This window comes from Lycorma delicatula, chromosome 8 (assembly GCF_047948215.1).
Source record: "Lycorma delicatula isolate Av1 chromosome 8, ASM4794821v1, whole genome shotgun sequence".
Lineage (NCBI taxonomy): Eukaryota > Metazoa > Arthropoda > Insecta > Hemiptera > Fulgoridae > Lycorma > Lycorma delicatula.
Genome location: NC_134462.1, coordinates 72,809,121 through 72,835,652, shown reverse-complemented (window position 1 = coordinate 72,835,652; position 26,532 = coordinate 72,809,121). Strand labels below are relative to the sequence as shown.

General features: G+C 29.6%; 1 protein-coding gene across 1 annotated transcript; it reads left to right on the top strand.

The window, feature by feature from the left end:
• The first annotated feature begins 221 nt into the window (after positions 1-221).
• On the top strand, positions 222-26,532 carry LOC142328981 (N(4)-(Beta-N-acetylglucosaminyl)-L-asparaginase-like). Its single transcript, XM_075373207.1, has 6 exons — positions 222-848; positions 9,048-9,204; positions 14,881-15,106; positions 19,970-20,166; positions 20,703-20,810; positions 25,859-26,532. The coding sequence occupies exons 1-6, from the start codon at positions 680-682 to the stop codon at positions 26,091-26,093; spliced, it is 1,092 nt and encodes a 363-aa protein (XP_075229322.1). The 5' UTR covers positions 222-679; the 3' UTR covers positions 26,094-26,532.

The window sequence follows — 26,532 nt, the reverse complement described above, 5'->3', positions numbered from 1 at the left end:
AATGTGTTCTGCAAACTGAAAACACAATTTTGCCAGATTGATTTATTTTAAATTCAAGCTATATTATTATTATGGGAGTTGAAAGGATGAATAGTTAAAGTAAATGATACAAAACGTTTTTTACTTAAAAAAAAATTCTTGTTGGCTGTTCTGGGTATATGTAATCAGTTGTGGATCATTTTAATTAACTTTCAGGTTATGTTATAGTTTTTGCGTTAATGTTAAAAGCATTGCCGTGGTGTCAGTGTTATTTTGTCTCAGATTTTGTTTATTTTATTAATGTCTTCATGTTAATTAATTTTAATGTTAACAATATTTTGTTTTGGATTATTTTTCCCAGTATGAGTAAATTTAAAATCGAATGTTTTACCGGCACTACGTTTAAACAGTTGGCTTTTTTGTTTATATTTATTTATAACTGGTATTAATAAATTTATTTTTTATCTTACAGATTAGATTGGAAGGGGCAGTTATAAAAAACAGAACTACAGCTTATCGCCTTAAGTATATAGCTTAACAGTTGCGTAATTTGTAGAGTACGATGATTTACTTAGTGTTCTATCACTGTTTGAACTTCGGAGCTGTACGCATCAGCATATCATAACATTAGTCTCGTGATAAGATTTCTATAGAATAGTATAATATTGTCGTGACTCTCGTTGACTACAAAATAGGCTAGATGCCGGTTGTTTACTCGTTATTGCTGTTGTATTTTTCGAAATCTATGTTACTTTTATCGTTATGTTTAATAGGAGCTGGATTTGGATTGTCTTCTCATTACATCATGAAAGATTATAATTTACCTTTAATTATTAACACTTGGGGATTCACAAATGCAACTGAAAAAGGTATGAGAAAGATGAAGTTTTTTATTTAACTGTTTGGCTCTCAGAAAGTTTTTGCAGATATCTTTCATAAAACCCCAGGGTTCATTATTGTGCTATCTGCATAAAATCGCAGGCCTAATTTAGCACCTTTGCAGTGTTTTTCTAAAAAATTCATAACTCATTTATTTATTAACCAATTGGTATGATTTTTGTTTTGTTTGTTATTAACTATTCAAAAACATTAAGTATGATATAAATACATAATAATGAAAAAATATATATATTGTACAGAAAAACTGACTTGCCAAAAAAACATAATTTGGAATATTTTTCTTTAAGTGCAGAGGAAGGTAATCCCAAAATCCTGGTGCTGTTATATATACATATTATAAAAATACACTTTAAACACATACACCAAATTTCATTGAATTATTTCAATAAATAACAAAGTGAGACTTTTTTTTGTAAATTAACACTTGATTTTGCTGGAGGCCTTCATCAAGTTAGTTATGAATGAAATTTATAATCCAACACAGTATTTAGCACCATTGACAAAATATTTATACAAAACATAATTTTTCAATAATAAGAACAGTTTTATTTTAATGAAAAAACACCTAACCTAAATATTATCTAAAATAACTGTACAGTGTATAAATGTTTGAGGAAGAGTATTTATAGCATTTGTGTTGTGAATAACAGTTTGTATGTAGACCTTTTTTGCACTTAGCACATATAAAGGTGGAGTTTACTTTTTCCACCCATTCTGTTGCTGGCTGCAATGCAAATACAGCAATTCTTTTCCCTTTTATTGGGCAGTTTTTCAAAATACTTCAAAAGTGTGTTGACATCACCACCACCTTACTCTTCGACATCATTATCAGAGTCGCCATTGTTTTCACTTTTCTTTACATCAAACCATTCAGAGGCTAATACATTAACTAATGTAACTGTAAATTTAAGTCTAGGCATAGGATTTGTATTTTATTTGTACAAAATATTTATATTTAATAACATTTTCATGAGAAAATTAAAAATTATCTTCTTCCAGAATTTAATATTTATGGTCATTCAAGTGTTGGTGTTACATTTGAACATTACAGTTCACCCCCTCCCATGTAGGCATTATAATCACATATTATTTTAGATTTACTAGCAATTATAATTTATTTCCTCTTTTTTTTTTTTTTTTTGTTCTTTCTCAGCCCTAGCACCAGTTGATAGCAATAATATGGGTTCTTTTATGTTTTCCTTTGCCTGTACCTTAACATCAATATATTATTTTTTCTTTTGTATTTTCTCTGACCAACTGAGTAATTTACTTTCAAATCTGGAGGGATGCTGTTTCTGTTTTGTCTAATTGTATCTGTCAAAAATATAAATTTGGTGTACAAAGCCTTGGCTAGTCTTAATTGAAGTGAAAAAAATATCCACAAATATGTGGTACCGTTTATTTAGATAACCTGCTATTTCTAACATTTTCATGACTATATTGAAGCCAAGTCCTTTTTCTTTCATTTCCTGTACATCAGAGTGCTTGGTAAACAAAAAGCTTGAGAGAGTAGTGTGAAATCGCATTGCAAAGCACCCACAACTTCACACCTCATCTATGATATTTTTTAGGTAAATATTGCATGAGAGGGTTGCGCAATATAGTTAGTATTATACTTTCACCAGTAGAAAGGAATTTTTCAAGTATGTAGTGGTTTTGATACAAAGTTCATATGATTTATGTGTGGTTGAATCCTAGCACAGGGGTCATAGTTTTGGTTCCTGTTGCTTCAGAAGATTGGTTGTATCAACTGATTGAAAATATTGTAATATGTCTTGAAAACGATTTCGGCTGAACATTTTACTGTACCATGCACACTACTGACTGTCAGTTGTCCACCAATAACTGGCTATAGTTGACTTTTATTCAGACCCATGTTCATCAGCACACAAGTAAAAACCTGAATCTCAACAACTATGACATGTTTCCACATTCACCGGCTATCATTCGGCCCTAATTTTGCATTGAAAACTGACCCTGTGTGTTCAACATATTTGTTTGTATACTTCACAAAAATTCCAGGTAATGAAGTAGTAAAAAAAAAACGTAAAATAATCTAAGACAGGGGAGTTGCTAGATGGACAGTGCTTCACACTAGGTAATTCATTGAATGAAAATGTATGTAAATGCCCAGGGTCGGTATTTTTATCCACTTCAGCTGAAAACATCCTTGTTTTTTCACTTGAGGAATCAGTACTAATAGTAGGCATAGGCCTACAAGGCCTGCTACCCGTATGTTGAAAAGTGAATATGCCTTTGATTATTTGTATCAGAAATTTCATTATCACTATCTGACAATAAATCAAAAGTTACGTTTTGTTATGAAAGTTTTGGAAAAGATGTGGCCTATTTATTTAGATCATAATCCAGATCGTCATCAATAAAAGATGAGCTTTCATCCTGTACCTCATTTTCCAAATCATCTAGTTGAGAAAAGTCTTCACTAGAAAAAGTTTCTTACTTAATCATTCTTGTAATAGTATTTTCACTAAGATGGGCTTCATTTTTTATAAACTAAACAAAACTAAAAAAACTATAAACTATTTGTACATGTAATCCAGGTAAATGTTATCTGTTATTGATTACTCAATGAAAAAAGAGACAAAGTATTAAAACTCCTTATTCCTCAAAATATAAGTATATTTATTTTGGTAAATATATGTTGAATATTATTAATCCGGTGCATTTCACCAATCCTTATATAAAATTCTTCCTACAATTAATGTTTCATTAACACGTATAAAAAGGAATTTCTACTCAAAACCAAATATTAAGAAAATACCAAAAAACATTTATTAAACTTACGATGATATCGGTGTGATTACGTGTGTAAATTTAAAATTACAAAAAAAATTTCCTTAATTTATTTGTTTATGTCAAGGCTGACCAAAACATTGTGGAATGTTGATAACCTACACAATGTTACTCTAAAAAACATAAATGATTAATCATAACATATCAACAAAAGTTTACACATTTTTTGTTTAAAACTTGATGTTAAGACAACTGATGAAGTCTTCTGAAATAAAGATAATTTCATATAAGTTAATCTGTGTGTACAATATACTTGCCTTTCACAAGCTCCACATAAGATGTTCCCTGTTTCTTTGCCTTTAATTGTTCTCTCTTAGCTTTGCCACTGAAATCAGCTTTCCTACTGGCCTTTTATATGATGCAGATGTGTCAATATAACAATTTTAAAATGTTTCTCAAAAATAAATAAATTAAACTTTTCTGTAAGAACAAAACTGAAACTATCATAAACGCATCCTGAAAAAAAGGGACCACTGATTCTGTTTGCATCAAATTGCAACACACATTCACTTTAGGGGAATCTTTAACTTTTCCTTGGTAAAGTACAGATTTTCTGAGCCACATATTCTCATATTATACCTGTTTACTTTCCATGAGGTGTGAAAAATAGCTTTGTCTGAAAAACACATGCTGCAGTTACTCATTGTTGTTATCAGTCCGTTGCAAAATCTTTCATCACAAAGGGAGCATGATGATGGCTATCATCTGGCTGTAGATGTTACAATATCTAGTGTGCAACGTTAATTTGTGTAAAAGTTTATGTGCTGTTGACTGGGGAAACTTTAGTTCATGAGATGCACGATGGGTAGATTTGGAAAGGCTAAGTAAAAATGTTTGCTGCAGAACCTCAACCATCTCTTCACTAACGGATGGCTGTCCTGTTCGCAGAAGGTCAACTACACTTCCACTCTCCTTAAACTTTACATGACATGCAAAGATACTCTTGCTGTCAGGTGCTGGTCATTTGTATTTCCTTGTAAAATTTTGCTGCACAGTAATCAGTGATTTCAACTTGTGATACCACAACACATTGAACTTTCTTCTGGTAACGCCATTTTATAAAAAAATTGATCACAGTGCGCTCTACTCCGCCTCTACATGCAACAAGCCAATATAAAAAAAACTTGTTAGTTTTTTTTCTTTTGCCACAAACTGTACAGCTGTAACTGTAATAGTTTTTTGTAATAAATTTTTGTAATTATGGAACGACTTTATGGACATGCTGTACACAAAATAACCGTAATTTTGTAAACGTCCTAAAAATTGGACTTTGGGATTTTATGCAGATACCCTCTGTGTCTATAAAAGCGGACATTGGGATTTTATGCAGATACTCAAACGTCTGTGTATACAGATGTTCAGGATCAAAAAGGTTAATGATTGTGTGTATTATAAAGTATTTTATAGATGGGAAAATAAATTTATTTAATTAGTTTGTTTGTAAAGTAAAAGTTGATTATAGTAATTACTTTAAAAAATGAATTTATGTTTTCAAAAATGTTTTAGTTTTATTTTTATTATTCTTGACATATTTTTATTTATTTCTTTTTTTTACAAAATATTTATTTTGACAGATGTAAATAAAATAATTACTTGAGTTTTTCTGCATTGGTGGTTTGATTAGCTTAACCTTATGGTGTATTACTTAAAATTAAGTTTACACAAACATTTTCTTAGGTTTTTATTATAAAAACTGTTTAACTGATTTGTTTTCGTTGTGAATTTATGTTAAGGTTGTCAAATGATGAAGGAAGTCAAATGGTGTTGTTATTAAAAACTGGGTTTGTATACTAAAAAGTGTTTATAAGAATTTAATCATTTTACAGAAACATTATATGATAATATTTAATGATGGTCATTTTAAGTCATTCTAGAGTTAACAGGACAAGAATTTTAATATTCTAGAGTTACATTTTTAATTATGCTGTGGAGATTTGATAACATGTTGCTGCTATATTCTACCAAATGGTTTTGTGGGCAATATTTTCCCTTTTTATTTTTATTCATTCCTGATATGACTAATCAGTAATTGTCAGTGTAAAAGTTTTGAGCTTCATAATAATTTACTTGGAAACTGAAGAGTACAGTTCTGGGACCTGCTTTATTTGATTTCCCAGATCAAAAAGATACATAACCAGTAAATTTTAATCTTAATTGTATTCCAAGAAATTCAATACATTGCATGATTGGGACTTTTCTGTTAAGTGGTAGCATTTGCGTTTCTGTTAGAATAATGTAAACGTGCCTCAATATAGGCTGGAATGACATTATTGTTTCATATTGCTGGTATCACTATAGCGACTGGCGTGCTGGCTGCGACTTGGTGTCAGATTATTATCAAAACAATAATGATTTAGTATTCGATTGATTGTAATGTTATTGCTTACTTTAGTTTGTTTTTAATTTTTTTTTTCTTTACAAATTGGTATTTTTAACTTTATTTCATAATAAACATACACTATACAAATATTACATATAAAAATAATAATAAAATGAGAAACTAATATTATTTCAGACCTTTAATACAGAACAATAATAATGTAGATTGATACAAAATATGAAGGATAATTTATTTGGGTGGCATAAATTCCGCCTGAAGTTTCATCAATTTCGATGTGCATGTTAGGTCCACCAATCACCAATGGATTATTTAGTAAACTGCCTTTGCACACCTCATGCATATCACTGTTCCAATCGACGCATGTGTTACGATTTATTGCTAGTTTTTCGCAACAAAATTTCACGAAAGTGTACTATTTACTCCAGCAATGAATAACGCGACAGTCCAAAAATCTAACCTTTATTTTATGAGCTACATAACATGTCTCAATTGTTTAGAGTGATGACAGTCTTTTCTGGAACAAATCCAACACTCTTTACTCAAGTTTATAATTTCATTTTTGTGCCCATTAGCACATAAGCTTTGATTGTGTAGAACACCTTTGTTTTGCAAGAATTGCATAGATAGTTTTTTATTGCGAATGTGACCAGATAATTGCAGTAAATTCATTTTAATAGATAAAAATCACTTTTTATAAATATAATGAAAAATTAATGAAGGCTTCAATTTGCATGAATAATTTCTGGAGAATAGAACATTATAAATAAATTAATTACGGTGTGGTTGTAGCAGTAAAGTGACTATGATGTCATTCCATCCCATATCGAGTTGCATTCACACCTTTCCTGACAAAATGCAAAATGCTGCCACTTAATTGGAAAAGATCCACATGATTCTTTAGAGCAGAAATTAGGGCAAAGTATTTCACTAGCCATAACTTGTGAACAAAGCATTTTCCTACCTTTGTTTAGTTATGAACACAATTTATTTTTATCTTCAATTCTAGAATTACTTGCCGAAGTAGTGCCTTCTTCTCCCTGAAGATTCTATATGTACGTGAATATATACATATAAACATTGTTGGCAGTCACGTCATTTTGTTGAATCCAAGTATTATTAATTTTATCCTTGGTTAGTTCTCCCATGAACTAGTGAATGATTTTACAATAACAACCTGTTATTGTTATATTGTTTCTGTGAAGAATATCGGGCTGATTATTCTCCTGAATATTGCAGTCCATACCCGAATTCTGTTTTCACATAGAAGAATTTCATGTATGGCATGTGGGTTGTTGGCAGACCATAAGTGTGAGTTCTGTATGTGCATATGTGCACCTGTCCTGATAAATAGAACCATGCCTCATTGGTATAGATAACATAGTCCAAAATATTGTCCATTAGAAACAATTCACAGTACTGAATTTGCTCTCCACATTCTACTGCCAATAACTTTTGAACTGTTTTCACTTTATATAGGATGAGATTGCGCTTCTTATGAATTGTCTTGTGCACAATTGCAAAACTGATGTTTTTCTGTTGGTTAACTTTCAAGTTGTTGGGACTACATTGCTTAACAGCTGAAATATCATGCAGTTTTTCTTCTTTGACTACTTATGGGCATAATCATTTGTTTCTAGTCCTTTCCTGATCCTGTCTCCTTAAACTTTTCTATTAGCGCTCTTACACTATGTAACTGGTATATCTGGAAATCTAATGGAAATTTGATCTTTCACTGTTTGTATGTACTTACAGAAGATGTATTCAATAAGAAATATTTACTTTCTAAAGTTAACACTATTCTGAGTACACATGGAAAGACATAGTGTTTAAAGACAATAAACAACAAAGAACCTTGAGACTGATCATCTCAAGATCACCAGCATGACTGAATTGCAGAAGCAAAATGGATGTAATGCAGGATTACCAGCATTTTCAGAAAACATTACTCGCATTGCATAGAATACAGTAGTCCCTCCAACATAATTATGTTTATTTAAGTGTACTTATATAGTTACTTTCCGAATGGACTGTGCATATATATTATGGACATTGTTATGTATTCCTTGTACCTGTTTTCTTGAATTAAATCATTCATTCTGTTCATGAAATTATGAGAATTACCCTCAATATCCATATTTTAGTGGTCTGCAGTTGTTTCATGGACTGCACACCTCAGAATCTGTTGCACTCTCAGAACTGTTTCTGTACTATAAAGCACCATATAAAACAAAATTTGCAGAGGAGACTTAACAATTACGATAATTATTAAAAGCTTGATGTATTAAGTTTACTTACATATTGACAAAAAAAATCTTGTGTTTGAAGTTTAATCAGAATAAATGGCTTCTTCATATACTTAGATTTATCTGTTGTTAGATATAATTAAGAGTTATACAAAATTTCATACTTTCATGTTACATAAAAGGGTTTTGGCATGTACTCTGCATTGTATAAGAGGGATAGTCAAATGTAAACCAGACTTTTGTTTTAATCATTTATTGTTAGAGAATAAAAATATTTCCTAACTCTGAAATGATGTCCTCCCAGTGCCTCTTTCACTAGATCAAACAACAAGAAATTGCTGGGGCAATAAATCTAGGCTGTATGGGGAATGTTCTAAAATTTGGCAGTAAATTTTGTCCAGTTTATTCAGAGTGCTAATGGCTGTGTGAGACCTGGTGTTATTGTGATGAAGAATCAAATTTCTGAGTCTCTTTTGTTCCTGTAGATGGCTTTCATTTTGTTCAAGAATTGGCAGTAGTGCTCAGCATTCACAGTATGAAATTTTTGGATAGAATCAACTCGCAATACATCATTCCAGTCCCAAAAGGTGGGTTTTAAGGACTTTTCCTGCTGAGAGACGTGTATTTTATATTAGCTGATTTCGATTCTGGAGTTTAGTGATGAACCCATGTTTCATCATATATGACTATTTAATGCAAAAAATTATTTCTTCATCAAAATCGATTCAGGAGCCGTTGGCAAAAAATTTCAGCCTTTGTTTTAATTTCAGCTTGGAATTATATTTATAAAAAGAAGAAAACACCAGTTGAAACTGTAGAAGCTGGTTGTACAAAATGTGAAGAAGAGCAGTGTGATTTTACTGTTGGTTATGGTGGCAGCCCTGATGAAAAAGGTGAAACAACACTAGATGCAATGATTATGGATGGGTAAATAAGTAAAATAATTTCAAACTTTTAAGTTTATCTTAATACGAAATTAAGAAAAAAACCATTTAATTGTAACTATATATTTAAAAGTATTTGATTTAAAATTGAAATTTGTAGAAGCATTTGCATGTGCTTTGTAATGTATGATATATAAATTAAAAGTTAAAATCAGAAATCACACCTCTTAATTTGGTTATGACTTTACGGCTGATGATACCACATCATGTAAATTTGTTTGACTTGTATAGGTTGGTTATTCTATAACTACATAGAAGTTATTTGTAATAAATTATTTATTTTTAGCTAATAATTTAGTTTAAAATCATTTTAATTATTGAAACAAATAATATTATTATTGTCAGTTAACACATTTCATAATTACTTAAATGTTATGAACTTCAGTAATTTATGAAAATTACTTTTTTGACAGGTGTAATAAGTTGTAGTTAATCTTGTTTTTTTTTATAGAAATAAATTTGATTTGAAAGATTGAGTTATTTTAATATTACTTTTTCATATACTTTATTTAATTAATTATTTTATGATCTTGAATCTCTTTTATTATGCAAATGATTGCTTATTATTATATATGTTATACATTCAACAATTTTATGTATTGTTATATTACGTAAATATATATATATATATATATACAATGTGTGAAAATTTCAACCTTCTAGAATGTTTAGAAACAAAATGGCAGCTTTCAGTTTCAGCTCTAAAATATCATATGGACTATGCTAGATTGTCAAATGCAATGGCCTGTGTACGACATTTAACTCTTTGTTCAGTTGTAAATCCCATTTTAACAGTTGTTTACACAAGAAAGTAAAGCAAAGTTGTGACTAATTATTAAATTGTTTTATTCAATTTAAACAGCTGTTTAACGATATATTATCTGATTATAATGATTTTTAGGAGCTATTTTGTAATGAATAAAAAATGTGATTTATTTGTAATTGATGTTTTTATTTGATAGCTGCTACTTTGTCTCTATAAATCCTACAAGGTTGAAATTTTCAGAGACATTTTAGAACCTTCGCATAAACCTTTTTCCTGTTTAGTCTCCAGTAATTACCTTTCAGGTAATACTTCACAGGATGAATGAGGATAATATGTATGAGTGTAAATGAAGTGTAGTCTTGTCTCAGTTCAATCATTCCTGTAATGTGTAGTTAATTGAAACTCAACTACCAAAGAGCACCGGTATCCACGATCTAGTATTCAAATCTGTGTAAAAATAACTGCCTTTACTAGGACTTGAATGCTGGAATTGTCGACTTCCAAATCAGCTGATTTGGGAAGATGCGTTTACCACTAGACCAACCTGGTGGGTTTCCGTTGAAAGGTCTGCAAAGTTTCAATAGAATCAGTGGTTTTTCTAAAATTTATTTTATCTTCTTTATGTAATCCATTACTCTACTCTTATGCCCATGGGAATATTGATAATGATTCTGAAAGAAAATATGTTTTAAATTTTTCATAAAACATTAGTATATGTATGTCAGCTTGTATCTTGTTAATATAATGTTGTATTTATCATAAAGTGTATTTAATATGAAAATGCTTTTCTTTAAAGAATTGTTTAGGAACTATGTAATGGAAAAAAATTAGGGTTTATACTGTAAAGTAATTCATTATCTTTTTCTGTAGTCAATTTTGTGAGTTTCATCTTATTTCAAGAAAGTGTTTTGGAATTACAGTAAATTATGCATAAAAAATACCACATAATTACTGCTTAAAGTTTTTTTCTTTATTTTCCCAGTAATGTAATTTCATTGTTTCATGAAAATATTTTATTAAAAAATGAATGCTTAAGAATATTTAACAATAGAATTTTGTTAAATATGTTTAACACTATTACAGTATTAGCATAGATTCATAACTTCTGTTAACAGCACATGATGAAAAAACAGTTGTGAAGGAAAAACGAATTTCATTAAAACTCTGAGAGATTGGAACAGCTATATGTTGTGGGTAGTTTGTATGGCTGTTTCATTATGAATCTCTGTGAAGCATTGCATTCTTTCCTGACAGACAGCTGAGATTGCTAGCAGCTTTAATACAGATTCATTTTTCCTCACACATTTTTTTCTGTTAATTGAAGTCATGAAAATGTTTTGTACCATAAGAGTGTCTTAAAATAATATTTTAATGAAGTTACGAAAAATTTAAATTGTACTACTGGGAAAACAGGGAAAGAACAAATTTGTGCTTAATTTACGATAATCCTCCTGGTTTTCTTTAAATAAAATGCAATTAATAATAATAATAATGCAGAAAAGAACCAACATTTAATAGGATTAAAAATATTTTTTTTTATTAAGTGATTTACAGATTTTCATAAATCGACTCTCTCTTTAATGAAACAGAGTTCTTTGACTAATCACTCTAGTCATGTTGATCCTCTTTAGAATTAATAATATCTTTAGAATTTCCTTCTGCGCTCTGGTGGAATTTGTAGAAACTGAAATTGGTGAAAATAGTAAATGCTTTTTTTCTTCTTGTTTTTTCTGGTGTGTACATTATTATCTGTTCAACTAGTGAACAATAAGCAGCTCTTCCCCTATGGCCCAATGAGATAAGGATGATTGTAAATAACATGTACACATGTGCACAGACTCAGGCTGACCATTCCTGAGACATGTGGTTAATTGAATACCAACCACCAAAGTACACCGGTATTCTCTGTGTAATATTCAAATCCATATAAAAGCAACTAACTTTTACTAGGATTTGAACCTCAGAACATTCAACTTCAAAAATCAGCTGTTAAACAGCTAATTTGGGACAACAACTTAACCATTAGACCAGCCTGGTGGGCTGTAAATGCTATAAACATCATTTTACCTTAATGAAACTTAATCATACTTAGCTAACATATCGTTAAAAAATGATATTTGTTCTCTGCCATTAATATCCATCCCATTACATCTTTTTATCTTTTGTTGTATTTTAATAATAAACTTTAGTTAATAAATTAATAATTTAATTACAGAAATATCATCCATAAAGTTTTTGAAAATAGTATTGTATTGTATTTAAAGGTAATGGTTGAGAAGAAAATTATTCCCATTTAATAATTCATGACATTCCTAAAGTTACTGAATTAAAAGTCTTAATTTTTTGATTAACAATAGATGAATAAATCTTTTAATTACAAGATTTTGAAACAATTTTGTTTACTTGCGGTTTATACCAGTAGTGCAGCTAGCCAATAAATTTATTTTTTCAGGTTAGTATTTATTTTTATCTTTAAATTTTAGTATTTTCAATAATTTTCAAAAAGATATAATTATGTTGCAGTTGTTCTGAAAAAACAGAATAAGTGCAACTAAATTATAACATTTTATTATAAGAAATGGTAGACATACAATTATTAAAAAAAAAGTATTTAATGTATCCAATTAGTTTTTTGTTGATATTGATAGAAACTTAAGAGTATAATAGAATTTATATAAGTAATTGCATTGGTATTTTTTAACGGTGTAAAAAATTTCAAAGTTCATTTTGTGCAGATAACATTGAGTTTAAAACATCTTTTATTATTAAAAAACTATTATTCCGTAGAAAGAGCAAGAAAATCTTTGCCCAAAGAATGAAAATCACCATAAATTTCTCATAATTTTTTTTCCATTACACTTTTGAAACCAGAGTTCGTACTTGTTAAGAAATTAATCTAGTAATGCCTAAATGAATCTAGATGTAATATAAACAATGTTGCTGTATCAGCAACATATACAATCAAGGAATCGTATTATACCCAATATATTGAAAAATACAAAAAAATATTCTGTTTTGTAAATAAAAAATTAGATTTTAACTCTTTGGGAAATTAAACTTTTATATAAAATGAAGAAGAAATTTAAAAATTAATAAAATGAATTCAGAAAAGATTTACAAAATGACTAAAAAATTAAAACTATTTTATCTTTTTTTTTTATTCTTTTTTAAATTTTCTGATCTCTGTGCCAGAGTGGTAGCATCTCGGCCTTTTATTCTGAGGTCCTGGGTTTGAATCTTGGTCAAGCAAGAAATTTTTACGTACAAGGAAGTATTGTAATCGCGAAAAATTTTGGTTTTCAGATTTTAACAGAAATATCCATTTTGACCATCCCTCCATATTTATCCATACCTTACGTTTTAGCCATCCATACATATGTTTGTACGAACATACATATGTATCTCGCATAATACAAAACCTATTAGCCGTAGAATTTTGAAATTTTGGATTTAGGACTGTTGTAACATTTAGTTGTGCACCTCCTCTTTTGCAATCGACTTGACCGAAAGTGTCCAAAAAATATCAAAATCCAAAATATTGGATTTTGGACTTTTTCTTAACTGCAGTAATAAAACCTATTGAGAGCTTTTCAACAGTATATCATTAGTGGTACTTATTTTGATTGGTCCCAGAGTTAAAGCCAAATAACATTTTAATTAATGAAATATATGGATCTTAGAAGGGGAGACACATTGGTTCAAATCTGACTTCTCCTTTTTTTTTTAATTTAAATATTTATTAATAATTATTAACCTTTGATTGTAACAAAATTTTTACAATAAATAATAACAATAAAAAAAATAAAATATAAAAAAATATGAAAAAATATCAGAAGTTATTAATGAAATAGAATTTTATATGCTTGTTGAAAAAAAATTGTGTATATGTAATTTAACAGGTGTACAAGGAAGTCATGGGTGTCCATATCAGATTTTTCATAAATGAAAAATGCCAAAGCTTCATAGAAACTTTATAAGTTTCTGGAGGGACTAACATGATGTTTGCACAAAACATCATCACTTACAGAGTGATGCATGTAACAGCATGCATCACTCTGTATGATGTTTTGTGCTTAGATTATGTGCTACTATGTTTACTTATCAGCTGCTTCTTGTAATATTTAAAGATAATATCAAACATATTTTTTGCCTAATTATGGATTACATAATGTTAAGACAATAAAGGAGGTTAAAAATTCACCATTCTTGTGGGATATACAGATATCTTTTGTGCAAGAACCAAAAATGTTATAAATAACCCAACATGAGATAAAATTCAATACTGAAAATGGTATAATCGTATTTAAAGAAAATAATACCATCTTTTTAAACATGGAAGTAACATTTTAAATATACACTGTCTATTTCTCTAAACATTAGCACAGTAAGGTTTAATTGAGTTTAGCGTAGCTTTCTTTGTGAACTGTCCTTCACTCTATTCACCTTAGAAATAGACTGAGCACTAAATATCATTTACTCCTAGTTAACAAATCTGCCTCAATTAAGTTACTTATGTATCTTAGTGTCTCATTTTCATCAATCATGTAACAGACAGCGTAACATTTTAAAATAACAGTGCTATATATTCACTGCTTCGGTTTGTTTTAAAAGTATATTCTTAATTTAATGTTATAGTTTGATATAACACTTGCCTTCTTTACTGTAAAAGTATATTATCATTTTGTTTTTTTTTTTTATTTAATGTGAATTGTTTTTTCTTTTGCTAATTTCCATCCTAATATTATAAAAAAAAAACTTTTTGTCTCACTTCTAAGATCCTGTGCTTTTAAATTATTCATTTTATATTTTATCTGTACAATTACACTTACTTTATTAATCTAATCTATATTTTTTTTTCATGTCATTTTATGTTTGTTTTACCTACCATGTAAGTAATACCATGAATGTTGGTGCTGTTGGAGGATTAAGGAATGTAAAAAATGCTGTTGGTGTTGCTAAACATGTTTTAGAAAATACACAACATTCCATTTTGGTGGGTGAGTTGGCTACAGAATTTGCCAAATCTATGAATTTTAAACAAGAGTCTTTGTCCACTGAAAAATCACATCGAATATGGGAAGAATGGAAAAAGAAACATTGTCAACCCAATTTCTGGACAGTGAGTAATGTAGACAAACACTAATGTTATGTTTGGATACAACATTTTCTTTGAAATCATTGGTTTAATTTTTTCAATTCTATAATTATTAATAATAATTATAGAATATATATGAAAAGAAACGTTCTTTAGAATGAAAATGTTATTTACCTTCCCTTCCTTTTGCTTCCAGGCAGTTCTATTTGTTCTTCTATCCAAAGAAACCTTGGATAGTTTTATCGAAGATAAAATTTTATGTTTAGAAGCCATTCTTGAAAATAAAAGATGTTAATTGCATACATGATAAAAACAGTTACCTAATTTAAAATGTAATACATCTGTATTACGTTTTAGATCCATAGGTTTAAGTCTCACACCAAGCAAAAAATCAGTTCTCATACACTTATTTCTCAACTAACAGATAAATTATAATTGGTTATTTCCACTATTCTGCTTTGAAAAAATGTTGGTGCAGAAAAGTAATATAGTGGATGAGTTATTCAGTAATCAAAGGACAAAATGTTTGTGAACTTCCTATTCTGGAATATAAACAATTTCCTCTTATGATTAGTATTTGTATTGTGATTGTAAACAATCATGTTAGTAATAGTAATTCATCTTTTTACAAAAAAAAAAAAAAAAAAAAAAAAAATTACAAAAGTACATGAATTAAAAAAAATTAGATATATTTGCCAACTGTACTCTTGGGTAAAGCTGTCTGAAAGTGTTGATCATTACTAATGTAGTGTAAAATATACAGGGGAGGGGGATTTGAAAAGTCTGTATAAATAAAAATCACATAATTTTTTGAAATAAACATCTTTTATTTCTCATTCTAATCTCCTTTAAGCTTATACATTTCATTCAGTGCTGCTTCACTTTGTTGATTACTTCCAAATAACAGAAGTGTTCCAACTGTGCAAAATAGGCATTTATTTCTGCACTTATCTTCTCATTTGAATAAAAACTTCTCCCTCCCAGTCATTTTTTCATTTTAGGGAACATCCAAAGAAGCCAAATCTGGAGAATAGGAGGTGTACGGATTGAGTTTAAACAGTAACTATCAATTTTTCAGCCACAACTGCAGAGGAGTGATCAGGTGCAGTATTGTGCTGGAAAAGAACCTTTATGTGAGCTAACTGTGGATCTTTTTCTTGCAGCTCAATTTTCAAATGATCCATTAACAATGTATAGTATTTGCCTGTAACCATTGAACCTTTTTCTAAATAGTCTAGGTTTATCCCTTGGGAATCCAAAAGACAGTCGCCATAATCTTTCCGAATAAAGGAATGGTCTTTGCCTTCTTTGATGCAGACTCCCTGCTGACAACCCATTGTTTGGATTTTTCCTTGGTGTCAGGCATGTAGTAGTGTATTCATGTTTCATCTGCATTGATGAAAGGAAGCTTAAAATCCTGTGGATTTGACTTAAACAGCTGCAAATCGCTTATGAAATACCTCTCGTGATGTCGTTAGTGGTCAACTGTCAGCAATTGTGACATACATCTTGTGAACAGCTTCTTCATGTTGAAATATTGATGCAAAGTATTACCCAGCTATTCAGTCGAAATAACCACAGCACTAGCAATTTCATGCATCTTCATTCTTTTATCATCCAACATATCATGAATTTTATTGATAATTTCTGGAGTAGTGACCTCAATAGGGTGTCCAGAACATTCGCCTTCACTTGTGCTCAAATGAACACTTCAGAAATTTTGAAACCACTTATAAACTATTCTAATCAGTGGTGCAGATTCACAATAATATTTATCAAAATTTTCGACTTAATCAAATTTTTTGAAACCAAGTTTCAATCTGATCAGTAGTATGGGTTTTTGTTACTAGTATTAAAAATTATAATTATACTATTTGGATGATAAGCTTAAATACTTTTTTATAAAAGATGATATAACTTCATATTAAATGAAAATATCAGTTGTAATCTAGTCTATATAAATAGTGTAGTCTGGTATATTTATTGGAAGATTAAAAGTGTTGATAAAAGCTTTAATTCAAATTCGTCCTTATCATATTTTAACCTTCTCTCACTTTTGCACCGTAACATAAAATTGATCTGGTTACACCATTAAAAAAATGTTTTCTATCCATAACCTTGATATTGGGATTTAATGTTATTGATTTCAGTTCGATTTAGCTTTAGACACTTGATTTTTTTTAATTTATAAAATTGATTATTTAATGAAAAATATGTTACATTTGTAAGCCTTAATTCGGTTTGTTTATTATTGAACTGTGATTATAAATACAATCACTTGACAACTGAGTCATTTACATAGAGAGATTTCTAGATTGTACCTTACGCAGTAAAGGAATTTTAAGCTTTAATGTAAGGATTTGAAGGGATGTGCAAGTATTGCAATTAAAGAGAGGGTTTCAAATAAAAAAATGAATTGTTAAAACATTTTTACTATATAGGCATTAAATATTTACAATTTTTTTTTGTCTGTAGAAGAATTCATAAACTAGTCATTAGAGACTGTACTAGAAATTTGATGATTATTGTAGAAAATGATATTTTTTGGTTTAACTTTACTTACAGCAAATCTTGAATTTTTATCAGTATAAAATTTAAAGTAAATGTAAATGACATTTCTTGTTTATTTCTGTAAAATGAAAAATTCTGAAAAAGATCAGTTGATGTCATGATATATTCTTTATTAGGCTTTGTCTTGATTGAACACTATTATTGATATATCTGCATTGTTATATGTGTGTCAGTGACTTAAAAATGGAACCTACATATTAAATTGTATTTTATTGTGTTCCTTTTATTTATTTCTTATTTCTAAAAATGTTTAATAAAACTTTAAAAGATAGTAACATGGCACTGATATTTCTGGAATTTAACGATAATGAATTCAGATTTTGTAACATTAGTGAACATAATAATTTTGAAAATTTTAATTATGGATTGTTTATTATTTCTGAACCTTTTTCAAAGAAGATTTAAAAGACAACTGGAAGAATTTATGTTCTGATACAACAGTAGTCATTCTGTTGTAAAAACTTTACACTTGGAACAGTATGGATTGATGTATGAGAGCTGTTCAGAAAGTTCTCAGCCTGACAGAAATCATAAGATTATTTAGAATTTATTTTTTTATCTTTCAATGTAGTCACTTTTTAGTTTGATACATTTAAACCGATGACTTTTTAATGTTTTCACTATAATGTGATTTGTCCAACTCTGCATAATAAGCAGTTGTCTCAGTTTTGACCTCAATATTTGAAGTTAATGGAACTCATTTCTTCAGGTTTTAGAAAAGGAAATTATAATTGGGAGCCAAATCTGGTAAATTTGAAGCATATGAAAGCACTTTGAAACATAGGCCGTGAAGTTTTGCAGCAAAAAATGGATACTTGTGTGCAGGCACATTATCGTAGTGAAAAAGAACTTTCTTTTTGGCTGGATGTGGACATTTGTCTTCAATAGCACCCTTCAATTGGTCCACTAGTGAAGCATAATACTTTGCGGTGATGGTGCTACCATTATCTTGGTAGTATATGAACACTACACCATCAGAATTGCAAAAAACCTTACCTATGACTTTTCCTGGAAATGGAACCGTTCCACTTTCTTTGGGACACTTTGAACCCGGTGCCAATCACTGTTTGGTCTCTGGCATGTAATTAAGAATCTGTTTCATCTATTGTTAGAAGAAAAGAAGAAATTCAGCAGAATTGCATTTAAGTTAGGTATAAACATCCTTGAGAAGTGTTTAGTTGACTGTTAACAAACATGGCACACATCAAGCAGAGAAATTTTTCATATCTAAAACATCATATAAAATGTAGTGGACACAGTCTGCAGTTTCAGCTAGCTCGGAAACCTTCAATTGGCGATCATTTAATACAGGATTGTGGATTTTTGTAATGATTTCTGCAGTCACAGTCATTTTTAAGCATCCCAAACATTCATCATTTTTAATGGATGTCTGATCAGGTTTAAATTCATAGCCCACTTTAACTTTTTTTGTGTGTCTGTTGGGGTTAGTCTTTAGATCAAAGTTCATGTTTCCAGTGTATGCAGGTAACAATTCATGAATAACATGAATTTTATATAGATGCATTCTTAAACACTAGCACAATGCCACGTGAGCACTACCAATGGAGAGACCAGACTGGCTAAATAGGTGTCACACAGACTTCTTGGAACTAACAGAATATGTATCTTGCATATTGATCAAATTTTCTGGTGTTAGCATTTTCAGTCAACCACTTTTGGCTGCATCTGTCACATTCCTTGTCTACTGGAACTTATCATACAGCCGCTTGATGGAGGACTTGTTTTGTGCATCTTTTACTTTTAATTTTTTGTGAAGACATTCTGGGTCTGGGCATTACTAGCACATCTAATGTATTGTGAAACAGTGAATATTCTCTGCTGCATTGTGTAACTCATTTTTCCTCAATTAAACCAGCAACAAAAGAAGGAAACATTCATTCTTCCATAAGGTTGTGTCATCTGTATAAATCAGGACAAAACTTTGAAAAACATGTTACATGTTACTGAATTACATGTAATTCAGGAATTAAATGCTCCTAGAATACATAACAGTAGAAGAACCACACTTGTTTCTCTGAAGTTTTAAATATGTAATAATAAAGAACTACTTTTCTTAATTTATTTCTTATTAGTTTATTAATAATAATAATAATTAGGGTAACTTACTTTTTACCATCTAGTACATCTTTCTTTTATTTTCTTGTAACATTTCCATTTCACAATTCTGTCAATTCTAAGTTTAAGTTATTTGACTTGTCATACTGTTTAGGATTTAATTATATATACATGTTAATGTTAAATTACAACTACTTTTTTTTGTTACCCATTCATTTTTTATTTTTTGTCACTTTTCAGAATGTTACACCAGATCCAAAAACATCTTGTGGTCCATATAAACCCAGTGATTTAGATTATAACTCGTGTAATGAAATACCAGAGGATGGATTAATCAATGAAAACAATCATGATACTATAACAATGATAGCTGTTGATAATAATAAAAATATAGCTGTTGGAACGTCATCTAATGGTGCTAACCACAAGATTCCTGGGTAAATTTTTTATCTATATATGTTTGTGAATTTTAATTGAAAAACATCTGTGTTACTTTCTACATTGCAACTTACAGATTATACATTGATTAACTTTTAGGAGACTAAAAATTAAAGTTTTGATTGATGGTACTAAATACTGTATCAGAATTAAATAATATACAGTATCAAAATCAACTTCTTCAATTCTACCTCATAGAAGAAGAACACATACAAAGGTAATAACTGGAGGATGTGGTTTACAATCTTATCCAGGCCCAGAATTTTCTTATTGTTGAATATCATTTGCTCATCTTTGTCTGAAATTTACTGTTTAATGAAGAAAGGTAGATTTCCTTTTACTTAGTGTTAATTAAAATTTAATAGCTGTCTTTTTTGTAGTTTTTAAGAGTGTATTTTGTTAATGATTTTTCCAATACAAAAAAAATTTTTTAATACTAGTTTAACATTTTTTTTTAATACCTTTAGTACAGTAATATATAAAACAGCAGTAAGTTATAAAATATAATGATGTATTTTTTAATTTTTCTCTGTAGCCGTGTGGGCGATGCACCAATCCCTGGTGCTGGAGGTTACGCTGATGCAACTGTAGGAGGTGCTGCAGCAACTGGTGATGGTGATGTTATGATGCGCTTTCTACCTAGGTATTTTTTAATTTTTGCTTTTTCTGTTCCATAGATATTTGTATTTAACATATGTCCTTAAATTAATATTTCTTCTTTTATAATCTATTTGTTACATTTTAATCTGCTTTGACAACAGTAAATAGAAATTTAACTTACTTCCTGTAAAAATATTTATTAAGTCAAGGGGATCTGTAATTATTACAGCAGTTTCGGCATTTTTTACTACTTTAATTGAGAATTAATATATGTTCAGTAGTTGTATGTGTTGTTGTATAACTGCTGTAAACAAATTAACTCTTCATGCATCGCTACAAAAATTGCATAATTATGCTTTAATATTTTTATGAAAATTTCTGTTGATTTTGTGCGATTTTCAAAAATTGGTTTTTCACTGTGTTTTGTAGTTTATTTAGATTTTAACTAATTTTATTAATTTTCCATGATAAAGAACCAATTTGTAAATTTTTATTTATAACCGAAAAGAATTTTTGCCCAAAAAAAAGTTGGAAGTAAAATTGGCAAGGGCGGTCCAAAAAGTTAACTTACATTTGTGCCTAGCGTGGAGATGGGTGGGGATAGAGCTGCCATGTTGGTATCAAAATATTTCTACACTCAGTACACATCAAGCTGTCGTAGCGTGTGGACTGTGATTTTTCTACTTTGTTTGTTTGTGCTAATATCAATAGGTCTAGCAGTCATATAAATTGTACCTAGCAACTCCCTACACCTAAAATCTATAATATTATCTATTATATATGGTATACAATAGAAACTCCTGTGAGTTGTGAGGTGTGTTCAGTAATTAGGTTTTTACTGACAAAAAACCTCAAACCAATTGAAATTCATCAGCAACTTTGTGAGGTGTATGAGATGGAATAATGAGTGAAGGTGGAGTGAGGCATTGGTACATACAGTTTAAAAATGGCCTCACCATGTTCATGATGAGGACCGCATTGGTTCGCCTAAAAATGAGCTCTGCCTCTTGGCCCCCTCCGTGTTCATTAAACTCGTGCTTCTGAGATTAATAATGATATATAAAAATTTAAGCATATTCAATTTTTAGAAAAATATCAGTGTATTGTAATTTCTTCAGAGACACTTTGGTCAGTATAGGACTTGAATATTTTAGTCATCTAAGAATGTGGATTATCTCAAAACAATCAATCTCTGTCTTAAAAATATTAGATATAACTGGTTACGTACTTCAAACAGGTAAAAATGCATTTTGCTTGGTTGTTAGCGTTACGCAACAAATGCAACTTCTTTCTTTTTCTGTTTAGCCTTCAGAACCACCATAAGGTATTACTTCAGAGCATGAATGAGAATGATATGTATGAATGTAAATGAAGTGTAATCATGAACAGTCTCAGGTTGATCATTCCCGAGATGTGTGGTTAATTGAAACCCCACCACCAAAGAACACTGGTATTCACTGTCTAGTATTCAAATCCATATAAAAGTAACTGCTTTTACTGGGATTTGAACCTTAGAACTCTTGATTTCGACCACTCGATCAACCCGGTGGATTCAACAAATTCCTCTAGGAAGTGACTGAACTTCGTTTTACATTACTTAAAAAAATGTTTAATTACTTTTATTTTATGTTATTTAGTCAAGTAACCAAAGGCAGGTGCAACCAGTGACATTGCATGTACAGTAATAGTGGTTGTGTTAGTTGAGCCGCCATGCTGTACACCAACACATCCCTTAAAAAATTTTAATTAAAAAAAAAACCAAAGAATGGTTTTTAGCTATTTATTGAATTGTATTTGCAAGCCCCAGTCTAGTGAATTCTTGTTTTTACAGATACCAGGTCACACTTGCAGACAACCATCAAAATTACACACATCAAAAATCAAGTTTATATCTTCATTTGTTACTTAGAAATTAAAAAATGTAGCCACATTTAAAAAAAAAATTGTAATTCATTTTGACCCTTTTATCTCAGTATTTCAAAAATTATAGAAATTAGTTTTTAGATATTTACATGCTCACACACACCAAAAATCAAGTTGATATCTTCATTTGTTACTAAGAAATTAAAAAAGTAGTAAATTTCATTTTCACTCTATTTTAACCCTTTAAACACGGAATTTAAAAAACTTTCTTAGTATGCACTTACGCCATAAGAAGAACACTTATACAAAATTTCATCAACTTAATTTCAGTAGTTTTGCTGGACATTACTGAATCAATCAATCTGGATGATATTTTTATGTAAATAGATTTATAATAAATATTTATCAAGTATTGAATCACAATTTTGTACAAAATATCATTTAAACAGAAGCAGATGTTCTTATCTTAGCTTATATAGATAAAGGACATAATCTGTTTAAACCAATGTCTTTAAACACGATAACTCAGTTGGATGTACTTTTTTGGTCGGCAATAGAACGTTCATGTTTGGCCTTCTCACCATTGCCAGTGTTTTCCTCATGGCGTTTTACGCTATTAATGAGACAAGTATTATTAGCCCAACATATGACACGTACTTGCCTGTTCATATTCCATGAGTGCCTTACAGGCAATTAGTGACATCAACTCTAAACATCCTGTTGTACTTGAAATACAGTCCATTATCTCTGAAATGACTGCATAATACAAGTGTGACCTTCTGCTGGTCCTCAGTCATAATGGAATTTCAAGCATTGATGAGCGTGTGCGACAAAAGAGGCTTGTTTGCAGCCTCCTTTCAATAATTGTGTTATTTTTTGACAATCTTATCTGTTTTCTGAAGAGGGTGGAGTGTGGTAAGTGGCAAAATGAATGGAATGCTACCATTGACAACTTCGACAGACTTTGTCTAATTAAAAACACTATATCACTGTGGGGCTCTTCATTCAAGAGTTACCATCGAGAGGAAGTTATTATTTGCCACTTGCAACTAGAGCACACTAAACTCATTCTAGAACATCTCATGACTCGGACCGATGCATTGTGTTCACCACGACTGCCATCTAAAGGTACAACACATAGTTACGGATTGTATCTTTTACACAGCATTGTGTTGGAAATTTAAATTAGGGGCTAACATCCATAATATTTTAGGGAACAACATGGCGATGGTATTGAATGCGTGTTGTTTCTAAAGGCTATGTATCTATATTCACATATTTGATTATTCCTATAATGTATTTTGCCCATGTATGGTATTTATGTGCGTTTTAATATTGTTATTATTGTCTTTATTTTGGTTTCATTTCACGTTTAGCATACCACATAGGCGTTTTAGATCTGTTTAATTTTTAAGGTAAATTTTAATTGATAATTATATGCTATTGTAATTTTGAATCCGGGTGCTGATAACAACACCTCGTTATGCGCCCAGGAAAAAAAAAATTTCTTATACACATGCTTTGTATATTAGTTTGATTTTGTAAAGAATAGGAGACGTAGGTTCATTCAGTAGAAACCTCAATTAGTATTTTTTAACTTCTCATTCAATCTCTAGATAATCAGCATTCTTGTATAGATATTCAAGCACAGAAAATAGGTTTTACCACCCTTATGAACTCAAGAAAGAAATGGCTGTTATTTTAGAAGAGCCACCATGGTGTCACAGATATAACCAAGATGGCAGTTGATCCTATTTCCAAAACATTCACCCAGAGAAGAATAGAATATTAAGATTCAAAAAGGAGAGGGAGGAGATCATCAATTCACATATAAACTATCTCTAGTAAGAGTAGCTTACTAGCTTGACTAACTTGTGTGTGTGCACGCACACACACAGATATTAAAAACTATGAAAGTTATAGTTATATTGAATGTAGAGAAAAAATGTTATATTGAATAAAGAGAGGTTTATAAATGAGGTGACATAAATTAAATCTATCAGCCACACCCACAAATTAGAAAGTGTATTACTTTAGTAAATAGAATGTGGACATCGTCTTACAGACATCAAAATATATGAAGTTATATCTTAGGATTTTTTCACAAACTTTAAAGTATTCTGATAGGTTTAACAATAAAAATCTGTATTAATATATTAACTGCATATTGATTCATCATGATTTATATGGCATGTTTATGTAATAAAAATTTAATTAAAAAAAAAAAAATATTGGATTTCCAATCATTTTCTGCAAATGTAAATGGTATATTTCTTTTGATTAAACAAGTTCTTAACAAAATAATATAAAACAGAGCAAGGTTTAATTTGTTAAATTATGTTATTTTTTTAATTTTTGTTTATAAAAGTTATAACAACTAAAACTTTGTACACTTTTTTACTAGCTGATTGTAATTTTAAATTAAAACTTCAACTGTCAGATTATTTGTTTTTATGCTTTCAGTCATTATCCTGACAATATACTATTTATTATGTTTATACTAAGATGACATTATGTATAATATGGGTTTCAAAAAGTACAGCCTAGAATGATGGTGTAAAATTATCTGTGGGTAAATTTTTACATTATTCATTAGCAGTTGAAACAAACTTGTAATTTCATTTTAGAAATCACTTTCATCACCCTCTTTTGTAATTATTAGAATTTAGTATGATCTCAATATTTTTGTAATTTGAAGCTTATGTTTTGAAAAGACAGTTCAAATCTACATTGCCAAATTCAGATTACATTCTTTGAAATTGCCTGCATAATTAATCAAATCAATGATTTCAATTTAAACAATAAATACAAGGAAGATTTTTGTGATTTATTATTTTAAGAGAACATAGTTTCAGAAATACCTTCATTATCATTTTGTTGTTTGTTTTATAATATAAAATTACATTTGAGCGTGTCAATAATTAAATTAAAATGCATGAAATACTTTCTTTGCCAATATGTTCCACAAAACTGAATGCAATTAGTGTTCCTCTTATTCTGTATGTGAGTTCATGAATACTGTTAATGATTTTTAGAATTTCCATACTTTTCTGAACATTATTTATAAAAAAAAAATATGAAAACATATTTTACCATCAGATACAATATTTAATTTTTGTTAATGTTCTATAAGTTGTTCGGCCATTATTCCAGTAACTTACATTTTACTTTTTTTTTGTTGCCATGAATGTTCATTTTTTATAATAATGTCTGTTCTGTGGATTTCAGTTTTTTGGCTGTTGAAGAAATGCGTCGAGGTGCATCACCTACTGAAGCTGCTGAAACTGCAATCAAACGTATTGCTCAATATTATCCTAAATTTTTTGGTGCAGTTATAGCAGCTAATGTTTCTGGAGAATATGGTGCTGCTTGCAATGGAATGAAAGAGTTTCCTTATTCTGTTGTCAGTCCAAAACTTAAACATGTTACTGTTAAAAAAATTCCATGTTTTAATAGTTTTTGAATTTAAATTTTATTGTTACTTTCTCTCTTTGTTTTATTAAATAACTTTTTTTAAAGAATTTTATTACATTTTGTTATGCTATGTATTAACTTCAATTAAACATGACATAATGTCATTATAACCTTGAAGGACAAAAAACAATTTGTCTAAATTAAAAAAAAATATATATATATTAGTGTCTGTTACTTTTTTTACCAATTAATGTAAAGTATAGATTGGCCTACATAATTGCTGAGCTGAATAGCCCATTCCAAGCATCAAAGGAAAAGATTGGAGATGTTTAATATATGAATTTCTAAAAACGTTTAGATAAACAGCAGCTTGACTTATTCCACACTGCTTTCACCACTAACTGTAATTTACACATTAATCTTCCACCAAAATTTATAGCATACTTAAAAGTAAATCTGTGTAAAATAAATATTTATTTCATTTGTTA